At 45.8% G+C, this 12,906-nt stretch overlaps 1 protein-coding gene across 5 annotated transcripts in view; it reads right to left on the reverse strand.

Annotated features, from left to right (window-relative positions):
* Positions 1 to 12,906, reverse strand: part of Chd1l (chromodomain helicase DNA binding protein 1 like) — a 55,114-nt gene that overhangs the window by 29,782 nt on the left and 12,426 nt on the right. For all 5 annotated transcript variants that reach the window (XM_029475104.1, XM_029475103.1, XM_021158320.1 and 2 more), the window contains exons 4-9: positions 12,749 to 12,863; positions 11,760 to 11,791; positions 7,423 to 7,504; positions 3,718 to 3,880; positions 820 to 975; positions 176 to 268 (exon numbers count right to left, since the gene is read on the reverse strand). In XM_029475104.1, coding sequence (XP_029330964.1) covers positions 176 to 268; positions 820 to 975; positions 3,718 to 3,880; positions 7,423 to 7,504; positions 11,760 to 11,791; positions 12,749 to 12,863 — 641 coding nt within the window. The remainder of the gene's footprint in view (positions 1 to 175; positions 269 to 819; positions 976 to 3,717; positions 3,881 to 7,422; positions 7,505 to 11,759; positions 11,792 to 12,748; positions 12,864 to 12,906) is intronic.

Genomic DNA, 12,906 nt, shown 5'->3' on the forward strand with positions numbered 1-12,906 from the left:
GCCAGGTAATACTGATACAACAAACTGAGCATAAACTTGCCACCCTCACTGCAGCCAAAGACATGAATGGCACACCTCGCTGAGGGGCACACTTCGGTCAAGGGCACACCTTGCTGTGGTTTTAGCGACAGACTGTTAACAGAATGGTGAGGACGGAGCGCACTACCCCACTCACCATCGAACAGATACGGGTGGTCCACACACTTCCGAAGCTGCGTTAGGATGTTCTGGAGTTTGACTTTCTTTGCTGTCTCGTTCTCAAATGCATCTGAAATCATAAGGACATGGAGACATATCTGATCACACGTGCCTCAGCTCTGTGTACCCTCCCACTGGACTGAACACGCATGTGACGCTGGCATCCCTCTCATTTGAGATGAACTGGATACCTTGGCTATCCCTTTTCCAACCTTTACACTTCCCACTAGAACTGCTCGGGAGTCAGGGAAATCAAGAGATGCTCCACTTCTGCCTCTCCCCCTCTCACTCCCAAGCCTCCCGGTGGGTTTGAGTCAACAGCATTTTGCAGCTCGTTAAGTATCCAATGGGCTAGAAAGACAGAGGGCGCTCACAAGTGCTTGCTTCAAGGCAGTAAGGGAGATAGGGCTAAAGGAAAGAACAAACTCTAACAACCAAGTCTGAGCTGCTCTTAAGGGCCACAGCCACACTCACTGCAAGCCCAGCCCACCTGAGAACCCCTCACAGTCTACGACTCTGGCCCCTTCTTGTACTTCTCGTACACAGGGAGAGAGCCTGATCACTGATCACTCCTCCATGATAGCTACACTCTCTCAGCTTCTGACAGCCACAGCCGCGTACCCAGGTCTTTCATCAGGATGGCCTTGTAGTACTTTTTCTGCAGTGCGGACATGCCGTGGTACACCACCACCTCTGTCTTCTTGGGAAGCTCTGTGGCTACCTGAGCTTTCACACGCCTCAGGAGAAATGGCTGCAAGAGCCTGTGCAGCTCGCTTGCTGCGTAAGGAAAGATAAATACGTAAGAGTGGAGAATCGAGGCGTTCCACGATGGAAAACAGTCCGAGTCGGGCGGTCATTTTTCATACTGCATGCGCTCCTGGACTTACAATGAAGTTATGACCCAATAAATCCATTCCAAGTTTGAAATACCCTAAGTTGAAAATGCATTTAATATTCGGAATCTACCAAACATTGTGGTTTATCCTAGTCTACCTTCAAAATGCTTTAAAAAGTCTTCAGTTAGGCAAAATAAAATTAATAAATATGGTGCTGAGAGCCAGCAAGACAGCCAATGGGTAAAGGTGTTTGCTGTCAAGTCAGCAAGACAGCCAATGGGTGAAGGTGTTTGCTGTCAAGTCAGCAAGACAGCCAATGGGTGAAGGTGTTTGCTGTCAAGTGTGATGACCACAGCTTGATCCCAGAATCCACATGGTAGGAAGAAAACACTGACTTCCACAAGTTGTCCTCTGATCTCCACATGTGTGCTACACTGTACACACACACACACATACACAACACACACACACAGAGAGAGAGAGAGAGAGAGAGAGAGAGGATAAATGTAAAGATATAATTTTAAAAGTTAAGCATTTCATAATTCACTGTCAGCTCTACTCCAGCAGTTCTGCGGATGCACCATGAAGCCTCACTCTCAAGGCTGACTGGGAAGCTGTGAGTGCTGACACCTGCCCAGACTGACCGGAGAAAATCTTATGTCACTTCCCCAGGAAAAGACAGAATCTTTGATGGTTTTTTCGGCTAAGCAATATCCTGGTGTGTATTTGGGCCTGTGACTGTATCTAGTCACCTGTGGTGGGCGCTTGGCTTAGTTCTAGCTTGCCTATTCTGAGGAGTAGGTTGTGTGTGGACATAGTTTCCTTTCCTTTGGACAGGTTGTGGATTGTTCTATGATGGTAGTTGCGTTTTGAGCTCTCTTTGGCACCCCAGGACTGTACTGTTTACCCTGACTCCTATTTTCCCCATTACTCTCCATGCCCTTACTGGCATTTGTGATTTTTTTTTTTGTGGGGGAGGGGGTAAACGGTACTTTATTGTGTGTTTTTTCTGTATTTTAATATTTATTTGAATTTTGTGTGTATTAACATTTTGCCTACATGTATGTAAAGGCACCAGATGTTGTTTAGTACCTACAAAGGTCAGATGAGGGTGTCAGATCCCTTGGAACTGGAGTTACAGATGTTGTGCGCCTTCCTGTGGGTGCTGGGAAGCCAACCTGGGTCCTCTGGAAAAGCAGCCAGTGATGTTAACCACTGGGCCCATTCTCCAGCCCTCACTGTGGCTTTGATTTACATTTCCCTAACAACTACTGACACTGAGCACTTAAATACATCTAACAATAATGTATGTATATATTATATAGCTCAAAGTAGTAAGAAGAAAGCATTTTTATATAAACCTTTACTGGTCATCTTCTTTGACAATTTCATGTACATATACAATGTACTCTGGCAGGAGACAGCATTTAAAACCATTCATCATAAAGGGATGATGATACGCCAGCTACCTGGGCTGATGGCTACCCAACGTATCCGTGAATCAGCACACTACACTGTGCCGCATAAATCCGTACGAATGCTGGTGTCAACAGCCAGTCACAATTTGCATACATTCTCCATTGAGTGTGCACTGTCCCACAACATAAAAACCCCATGCCTCACCACACGGGGAGGACTGTCTGTCCTACCTGCTCCTCCAGCTCTTAGCCTCTTGAACTGTCATTAGCTCTTAACCCAGGAGCTGGGAACACATAAGCACTCTATTCTTACTAACGGGCCTGGGTTGGGGAGGCTCTTCTAGTTGGAGGGTGTTCTGCATCTAATCCTATTGGTCAGCATTATAGCTTAGAAAGGTGGCAAGCAGCTGGGCCCGTTTTAATATCAGAGTCAGGTACGGTACGGCTCCAAGGGCCAAGACCGTTACTCAAGGCCACAGAGCTGACTGCCAATGTCATCAGCATTCAAAGCTGTTTCTTTTGGCATCAAATCCTTTGTTCCCTCACTGGGTATCTTGAACTTCAAAAGCCATCCTAAGTCAGAATGGAGGACAGGTAGGATAAGTAACCAGCTGAACTGGAATCTCACAGAACAATAAGCGACACTGTAATACAGTATGCCCGTGTAGTATTCGACTGGATGTCTAAAACTTATGTGGCAACTCTAAGCATGGGAATTACGTAGGAGAAATCTCCAGCCTGTAGTCTGGGATTTCTGCTGGCAAAAGCCCCTCCAACTCATACTTAACCAATACAAACAAAATCATTATCCCATACAAGCACCCTAGGGTAATATCACAGGGACATTCAGATAATTCCATGGGACAGAGGGACAAAGGTACAAGAGAAAGCTGCCACCTGCATGAAGGATGAAGCATGCCCCAATCCCAACACACACAAACACATACTCCCATCTCTCTTAAACTCATCATTTTGCTGCATGGTTAAAAAGAAACGCCAGCGCTACAGGACACTGAATATGATATGAATATGATATGGCCTGTGGTAGGCACCCTCCGACCTCTTCCAAAAATGAACTAAACAAGCCCCAGAGAGTCAAGCATAAGCGACAAATGAAGACAGCGAGGCATGTAGCACTGGCCTTCTGTTTGTGGCTCCTTGCCTCCCCGGTCTTCTGGCTGTCTCCCTTCTTTTCTAACTATTAGACTTGACGGCGGCTTCTGCGCCAAACCCTCTTGAGGACGATTAGGAAGAGAGAGACCTGCCTGATTTGGACTCTTTCTCCATGTCCTGGTAACGCTGAACGAAATCTTCCACCTGTTCTCTGCAGAAGACATCAGGCTCCACGACACAGAGGAGGGAGTAGAGCTCCCGGAGGCTGTTCTGGATGGGCGTTCCGGTGAGCAGGAGACGGAAGACCGCTGAGAACTCAAACACACAAAGCAGCGAGATTAAAACCCACACTGGAGGAAAGACCGGGATACCCAGCAAAGAGCAGCACGTCTTAGTGGGAATGACCAAGGTACACGACACAGGCAGGCTCGGGGTCAGGCTGCATGTTTTACTTGACAAAGGAAGTGACTCCAGTTTCAACTAGAAGAAGGAAATAGTCCTAAAAGGAAACAGCGTTGCAAGGATGCAGGTTTACACCACTTCCTGCTCAAATGTTACAGAGTATGGGATACACTGATATCACTCAGTCTTAAGAGAGTTAAATTATGGGGTGCACCCTACTTGGGGGAGCTTACTGAGACAAGTGAGACGTGTATGTATGTGCACATAGAGATGAAGAAGCAAAAAGGTAACACATCGGGCCCTTCACCATGGGCAAGAAGCAAGATCAATACTAAAACAATGCCTTTTGTAATCCTTAATGACATATCAAGACTTCTGCATGCTTCCAGACGCTCTGCTACATGACATGCCCCAACAGTCAGGAACAAACGAGAAAAAAAAAAAATCCTTATCACTAATTAAATACTAGTAATTAGGGATGAACTTAAAATTCAAGAGAAACAGTACCAGCAGTGGCCCTCCCCTGGGACACCTCCCACTCCTGGGAGCTCTTTTTCACCGTCCCTCAGTAGATCAGTTCGCTTTGCTCAAAAAGAGAGAGAAAAACCCCTGAGCTGATATAACAGGAGCTATCAAAATTAATGTAACAAGATAGACAAGCCATGCACCATATGTCTGTTATTTTAAATGTCAAGATACAGTGGGTACTATACTATACAGATATTCACACGTACACACATGCACATACAAGATATACCGAAGTGTTAATGTGGGAGTGGGTCGTGGCATCTTACCCTCTCCTTATCTTTCTAGATTTTGGCTCGGAGGCGGGTGAGGGGGAGATTGTAAGAGGACAAGCTGTTTTTGCAGTAAGAAAAGATGACGTGACTTGACCAATTTAAACTTACTACAGAAGTCTTGGCAACCTCCTTTTCCTCTTTCTGAAATGCCCATTCACTATCTTACCCATCCCCCACCCCACCCCCGTCTGCTTGGTGGACAGTGTTTTTAAAGTACTTCGACTCTCTGGACTGAGGTTTCTTTGTTTAAGAACAGTAACCAGAAGTCACAAGGTGTATTTCGGTAAAGAGTTGAGAAGTTCAAAAACCGCAGGCTCATACCGGTCACTCTAGTCACGATATTTAGCTTTTCCTAGGACATGAGTGAAAATTTTGATTTAAAGTAGAACCCTTTTTTTTTGCACCAAAACTTACAGCTGGGAAATAAAAATCAGAAACAACCTGCCTTTATAGTACTTTACAAGGTCTGTGTATAAGGTAGTATGCAAGTACGTTCCTTATCAAATATTAAGTATTTCTCCACATAATGGCCACTCTGGTTGGTAATGCACTGTAAGCATGACATATAAACGCTGGCACTGACTCTGTCTTCACATTTAGATCACTTCTGACTTTCGTAAACAAACTGAAAACAGTATTAAAGTAGACAGATATGAAAACAGACAGAATCCCCTTTCCCACCTCTCAGTCCAACAAATAAATGGTTTCGTTTGTTTAGCATTTTGCTTTTTTTTTTTTTTTTTTAAGACAGGGTCTGACTATGTAGCCCTGACTGTCCTGGAACTCACTCTGTAGACCAGGCTGGCCCCAAACTAAGAGATCTGCTCGCCCTTCCTCCCAAGTGCCATCATGTGCCACCTAAATTATCTGTATTTTCTTTTCAACCATCCAATGGTCTGCAATCCAAATCTCACCTAAAAGAACCTAACACATCCCAGCCTGCTTTTCTCACTCCATCCTCTGAGCCTTAATTTCCTGATGAATACCAAGTGCAGGCTCTGAAGCCACAGCAAGACTGATCCCCCCATGTCAAATCCACAGGCCCCGGGTCCCTTACAGTCCTGTCTCCTCTCACCTTACGTCAGCAAACTGGCACAGGAGTTTATAATACATTCTCTTACAAGGATAGAGACCTAGAATATGACACTATCACTCATTGGGCTCACTGGGCTCATGTCACTACGAGGCAGGCAGTATTAGGAGGTGTCCCTCCAAGAGGTAATGAGGCCATAGCAGCTCCTTTTGAATGGGATCAAAGCCCTTTTAAAAGAATCATTAAACTAGCTTTCTCTTCTCTCTCTTGCCCTTCAGCCTTATGAGAACGCAGCACAAAGTCCCCGACACCTTATATCTGGATCTGACTTCCCAGCCTTCAGAACTGTAAGATAAATAAACGTCTGTTCGTTCTGACCCGGCCTGTGGTACTGTGTTGAAGCAGCACAAATGGACTGACGTGGAAACCTCTTGGGAAAGAGACACTGGTAAGGGTCCCTAAAACGAAGGCAATGGTAGCAGAGAGCAAGAAGACGTCCAAGAGGCGCAGCAATCCTCACAGAATGTATCTGCTTTTGAACATTCGAAACTGCAACTTCTAGGCCAGGAACTGCAGGACGATGGTCAAAGGTTTTCTTTCAAACATCTCTCTGGACAGGATTTATTATGGGATGCGACCAAACTTCATCACCACCAAAACGTGGAGTCTCATAAACGAGCAAGGCTTTCAACTAAGAGAAAGACAGTTCACCTTTCCCAGGCCAATCATCCCCGTGTTTCCAGAATGGCATGAGAGGCCGAGAGACGATGAGAGCAATGCATCATACTTTATAACAAAGACAGCAGAGGACGAAGGTGATACTCAACGGTATGGAACTGGTCTTCCTGTGAGCTACTAGATTCTTGGAACAGGTACAGTGGGAAAGAGCCACGACAAGCCCACTGTATCTGCTAAGTAAACAGATTTATAGTGAGGTCTTTTCTGCAAAGAAGCCAAGATGATCAAAGAGAGGTGAAATGCTTCCAAAAGTACAATGCACTTTCCTGGCCTAGGGTCATGTTTGATAACCGGATTTTAGCAAACATTGCCTTACAAAAGATAAAAGGAAAGGCATTACATATTCTGTCTGCCTTGCTCACCCCAAAATGATCACTTAGCCCTGCCATAATCTGACTGAAAGAAAAAGTTTCAATTAAGTCTCCACTGTTCAGGTCTAACTATTTTTTACAAAGGCCTGACTTCGCAGCCCTCCTCCATCACCCTCCTGAGCCATTACACCATTACAGGCATGCACCTGGGTAACGTTCATTAAGGGAGGGCTGAGGAAGCAGGGCCCCAGAGTACTGTCGGGGCAGTGAAATCACCATGCGTGATCCCGCAATGGTGGGTAGACATCATTATATATTTCTCCCAACCAAGCAGCATCTACAATATCAAAAGTGAGTCTATGAGCTACAGATTCTGAGTGATAATCTCAAAACTGTTGCAGCATCTGCAACAGAGTCACCGCCCTGACCGGGGATGTGGGTAATGAGGGAAGATATGAATGGACGGGGTGGAGGGCATCTCTGCATCTGCTGCTCAACTTTGTTGTGAAACGAAAACCAAACCACTCTTTAAAAGATTATCTTAAACAGCAGCAGGCCACCCTGTGAATTTACCTCTGAAAGTGTCCTGTGCAGCAGGGAGCTCTGGTTTTTCAATCTGTGAGCTTCATCCACAGCAAGAACGCTCCAAGAGAAGCTGTGAGAGAGAATCCGCTTTCAGCCGTGTGCAACTCAGACCCATCTCACAACTGCTACAGAACTGCACCCACTGTTAGAAAGACTACCACAAGCCTGGCCCTGGAAACACGTCGGAATCACCTCCCTACCGACTGGACGACAGCTGCTGCACGAGGGGGTGCAGGCGAGGAGCTTCCCCCCAAGACAGAAAAGATGGCGGGAAGGAAGGAGCCAAGGCCAGAGAGAGAGAGAGAGAGAGAGAGAGAGAGAGAGAGAGAGAGAGAGAGAGAGAAGAGACATTTATAACCAAGTACTGAACTTGGAACTCTGTGTGTCTAGTACAAAAGAACACAATGAGCAGACAGGACAGGGCCAATAGGGAGATGAAGGCTTAGAAAGGTTAGGCAATTTGGTCAGGCTCGGAACTTAGAGTCAAACCCATTAAAACATTAAACAGACGGCTGTGCAACAGAAGACAAAAAAGCAGGATTTAAATAAGTCCTGAACAGGACCAGGCACTTCAGAGATGGCCGTGTAGTACCCCCCTCCGTTGACCCTGAGGTCCCCAGTGACTAGTGCAAGGTGTTATTTGCTGCATGTACATAGCTAGAACAATATATCAGTAAGATCCAGACAAAGCACATACATAGACAACATGCATGTGGATATTTCTATACTGAGTGTGTCTTACTATGTAGCTCCAACAGGCCTCAAGTTTGCAATCCTCCTGCCTCAGCCTCCCAAATGCTGAGATCACAGGCATAGATCACTACTACACTTTGGCTATAAAAGCACATTTTGACAAATACTTCTGGAAATCTGTTGCAGTCTTCCCCAAATATGTTAAACATATTCATGAGTATGTTCAAGAGTATATTAGTTAAAATTGCCATAGTTGAAAATAAATATGTATTAATAGGTGATAAAGCATACGGCTATATGAAAAGGCATATATGGTCACTGTAATACAAATGTTAGCTGGGTGTGGTGGGACACATCTATAACCCTAGCACTTAGGAGGTAGGTGTGCAAGGATACCACAACTGTGAGGCTAACCTTAGCTACACAGTAAGGCCAGCCAGGGCTACATGTAAAACAGTCTCCAAACAAAAAAATTAAAAAACAACCAAACAAGACATGAATATTGTACGTCCTTGCAAATTGCAAAAAAATAAATCAAACATAAGGCAAAATGTAAAACATATTAAGACTGTTAATTTTGCTTTGAAGCATCACAGAATATCACATTGTATTTTATATTTTTAGACGTATTTGTCTAGGGGTCATGGTGTGTGTGGTCAGAGGACAATTTGCAGGAGGTGATTCTTTTCTTTCCCATGTGGGTTCTGGGGCAGAGCTCAGATCCTCAGGTTTGGCCCACACAGGACAAGTCTATACCAAAAACAGACAGGCATGGGGATGGAAGGTAAATTCTGCAACAACAGATGGAGAAGGGGCGCAGGGGCCCGTGTCCTTCGTCTCATTCATCTTCTGCAGATGGAGGAAGGACTAGGGACCCGGGGAGCGAACAAGAGCCCAGGAGCCCAGGACCAGGGTGCACTCAAGGTCAATAAAGTGTGAGCGTTGCCACAGTTGCACAGTGGCCATGAGAGAAGCTGTGCCACTGCCCACAGAACAGTGTCACTACAAACGAGTGGCCCAGTTCCCTTCTTATGCATGCAAATATCCAAAAATGCTTATTAAATGAAACAAGGCTACAGGGTGGTGAAGGTGGACATATTAAGAGAGAGACAGTCAAATGACCATTAAAGGACGCTCTCATGAGAGTGTACAGGGAATCCCAGCACCCAGTACAGTAAAGTCTAATTCTCTTGATTCAAAGACTGTGTAAGTCTATAATCCGAAAGATTCCAAGCAACTAATGCTGCTGCTACCATGCACATCACTAATGTCCACAATGCATCTCTGTAGTACAGGCATTATACAGTTCCCTGCCATTTCCAGTATGAACAACACAGCAACAGGAAAAGTAACCTTAGCTAACATTGAAAGAACACATCTATGCTGTGGGAGTCAATTATAAATGGCCCTCATTCATTATGTTCTGAAACCCTCCTATCAATGTGCTCAGAGCAGATGATCTGAGACAGAAAGACAGCGCTTCTCCTGAGAAATGCAACACTTGGTGCAGCTACATACATAAAAGGAGGGTTGACGCAGAGCGCTGTCGTTGAAGTCCTGCTTTGACATTTATTAACATTAGCTGTAAAAACAGCTAATCTTGGTTGTTGACTTGGCACATTCAAGAAGAGAGAACCTCAACTGAGCCATTGCTCCCATCAGATTTGCCTGTAACCACATCTGTGATGCATTTCTTAATTGCTAGTTGATATAGAAAGGCCCAGTCCACTGTGGGTGGTGCCAACCCTAGGCCTGCTATATAAAAAAGCTAACTGAGGAAGCCAAGAAGAACAGGCTGTAAGCACAGTTCCTTCAGTATCTCTGCTTCAAGCTCATGCCTTGTTTTCCCTCTATGATGAGCTGTAAACTGTAAGATAAGAAGTAAGCCCTTCCCTCTCCAGGTCGCCTTGGTCACGTGCTTATCACAGCAACAGAAACCAAACTAGGACCTTAGCTTCTGTGGGTTATCTACGCTTCATCTTTTTCATCTGTAATGTAGAAGAACCTGCCTGAGAGGGGTTTTATGAGTTCTTAAATTTGTAGTGTGTGTGTGTGCGTGTATGCACACATGTGTGCTCACAAGCAAGGGGTAGTTTGAATGGGTATGGCTCCCATATTATGTGTTTGGAGGTGTGGCCTTTTTTGAGTAGGTGTGGCCTTGGAGAAAGTGAGGTTATACATTTACTCAAGTTCCACTTAGTGTGGAATACAGTCTCCCCCTGCTGCCTTTAGATCAAGATGTAGAACTCTCAGCTCCTCCAGCACCAAATCTCCCTGCACACTGCCCTGTTTCCTGTCATGCTGATAATGGATTGAACCTCTGAAACTATACACTAGTCCCAGTTAAATGTTTTCTTTTATAAGAGTTGCCATGGCCATGGTGTCTGTTCACAGCAATAGAAACACTAAGATGGGGGATGGGAGAGAGATGTATGTGTCTGAGAATAGGTATGGCCCCCATAGACTCGTGTGTGTGTGTGTGTGTGTGTGTGTGTGTGTGTGTATGTGAGAGAGAGACAGAGAGACAGAGAGACAGAGACAGAGACAGAGAAAGACTATATGCAAGCAAATGCACACCACGGTACACCTATGAAGATCTAATAGTCAACATTTATGGCCTACTTTACTAAGATTTAAGATTTCACATTATTGCCTGTTTTTTAATTACATGTAAGTGCATATGAGTACAGGGGCCTGCAGAGGCCCAGAGCATCAGATTCCCCTGCACCTAGAGTTAAGTTACAGGCAGCTGTGAGCTAGTGGACAGCCAGTGGTGTGGGTTGCAGTGCTCATTCAGGTCTGCTGAAAGGGCAGCAAGCGCGCTTACCACTGAGCCACCTCTTTAGTCCCTCCGTACATTTCTCACTCCTAACAGGACTCTGTCTTTGTAGGTTTGCTCTCAGACTAAGTTTCCTGGCACTGCTGAGCATTCTTATAGCTCCTTTCCAGTGAGAGACCATTAAAGGGGTCAGGGAGCTGGCTCAGCAGGTAAAAGTTCTTCACGTGCAAGCCTGGTGGCTAAGGTAGGTCTGTGCAACCCAAGTAAAAAAGATGGATGTGGTAGTGCATCTGGGGTCCCAACACACCTACAGCAAAATGGGACACAGAGAGACGAGAATCAGACAGAAACTCAAGGGACAGCTAGTCTGGAGTGTGCTGCACAGTGGCAGAAAGAAGAGACCCTGCCACAAAACAGTGGAAGACAGAGAATCAGCTCACACACACAGGCAAGCACACAGACCCAGACACACATGGTAGGGGAGGGCAGGCGAGCAGGCAGAGGGACCACTTGGAAAACAAAGAAGAGGTGGGATGCTGAGGACACACAAGCAGCACTCTTGCCTAGCATGGGGAATCCCTGGCCTCAATCTCTAGGACTCCCTCCTCCAAGTAAAACTCTATTAAAATAGACACAAAGGGAAAACAGAGCAAAGCATACAATCCTCTCATGGAAAAGATACTATGCTCACTTAAATAAAAGATACCGTTAAACAGAAGCCAGAAAATCTATGTTAGGCATCAAGACTTCAAAATCAGACAAACGCGGGAGAGGGCAGAATTCCAGAGTGTGGAGGGAACATGTGACTTTCATGGCTCATGCGACAGGTCCTGGGGTGGTGTAATCTACTCACGATTTTAGAAATGAGGCATCTTTCAAGCAAATCTGAAAAAGTAAGGAAGACAAGTTAAAAAAAAAAAAAAAAAAAAGGCTGGTGCTGAGAAATTCCTGGGCTGACAAGCTACTCTCCTGTCTCGGGGACTCTATCTAATAACATCAGTTCTGCCTTTCCTTGCCTAGTGAGACACAAAGCTCTGAGTGTCCTTTCTAAGTCCAAACAAAAAGGACTCTGGCTAAGGGGACGATCTCACTTACAAGGGCCCAGGTCTTCATCTAACAAGAACTAACAGTGAGATTGTAGCTAAGTAGCTTTGTAGCTTTGAGTCAACTTCACCCAAGCCAGAGTCACTGGAAGGAGAGGACGTTAGTTGAGAAAGTGCCTCCACCAGAGTGGCCTGTGGCCAAGTCTGTGAGGTGTTTTATGGATGATTGATATGGGGTGCCTAGCTCACTGTGGGTGGGGCCACCCCCGGGCTGGTGGTCCTGGGTTCTGTAAGAAAGCAAGCTGAGCAAGCCACAAGAAGGAACCTAGTGAGCAGCACGGCCCTGTGGCCTCTGCAGCAGCTCCAGCCTTGACCTCCTGACCTGACTCCCCTCGGTAATGGAATATTACTGGCTCCCCGTGTTGCCTTTGGTATTGCTGTCATCAGAGCAAGGGAAACTGTAACTTAGACACTAAGTGTCCCCCACTCCCGAGCTCCAGTTACAAAACACGAGCCCCTTTCCCTCGCCACTTCTGTTCATCCGACAAGAGGCAGCTCAAGTGCTGCCTCTGAAACCACTCCCTATGAAGCAGCAGGGATGGCAGAGAAGGAAACTAACCAATACAAAGCCCCACGATCCTTCACTTCTACAGTCGCAAAGACTCTTTGTAAATGTGGTGAAGGGTCACTTCCCTCCCTCCAGACCCCTTAAAGTATGCTCTGTGTAAACAGAATCACGGTGCTTTTAAGCGCATCTTTGGCCTGGGTAAGGAGGTCTTGTAGAGAAGCAGAGGGCTACCTCATAGGTCGTCAGCAGCACGTGAAAACCTGACTCCTGTCTTAGGTCCTGCTGAAGGCGGGCTCTCTCTTCCTTGTCACCTGTGTATGTCACACAGGAAAGACCTGGAGCAAATCTGGAGCAAAGAAAAGAGGTGGACAGGGCAAAGGTTAGAGTGA

Source organism: Mus caroli, chromosome 3 (assembly GCF_900094665.2).
Source record: "Mus caroli chromosome 3, CAROLI_EIJ_v1.1, whole genome shotgun sequence".
Classification (NCBI taxonomy): Eukaryota; Metazoa; Chordata; class Mammalia; order Rodentia; family Muridae; genus Mus; species Mus caroli.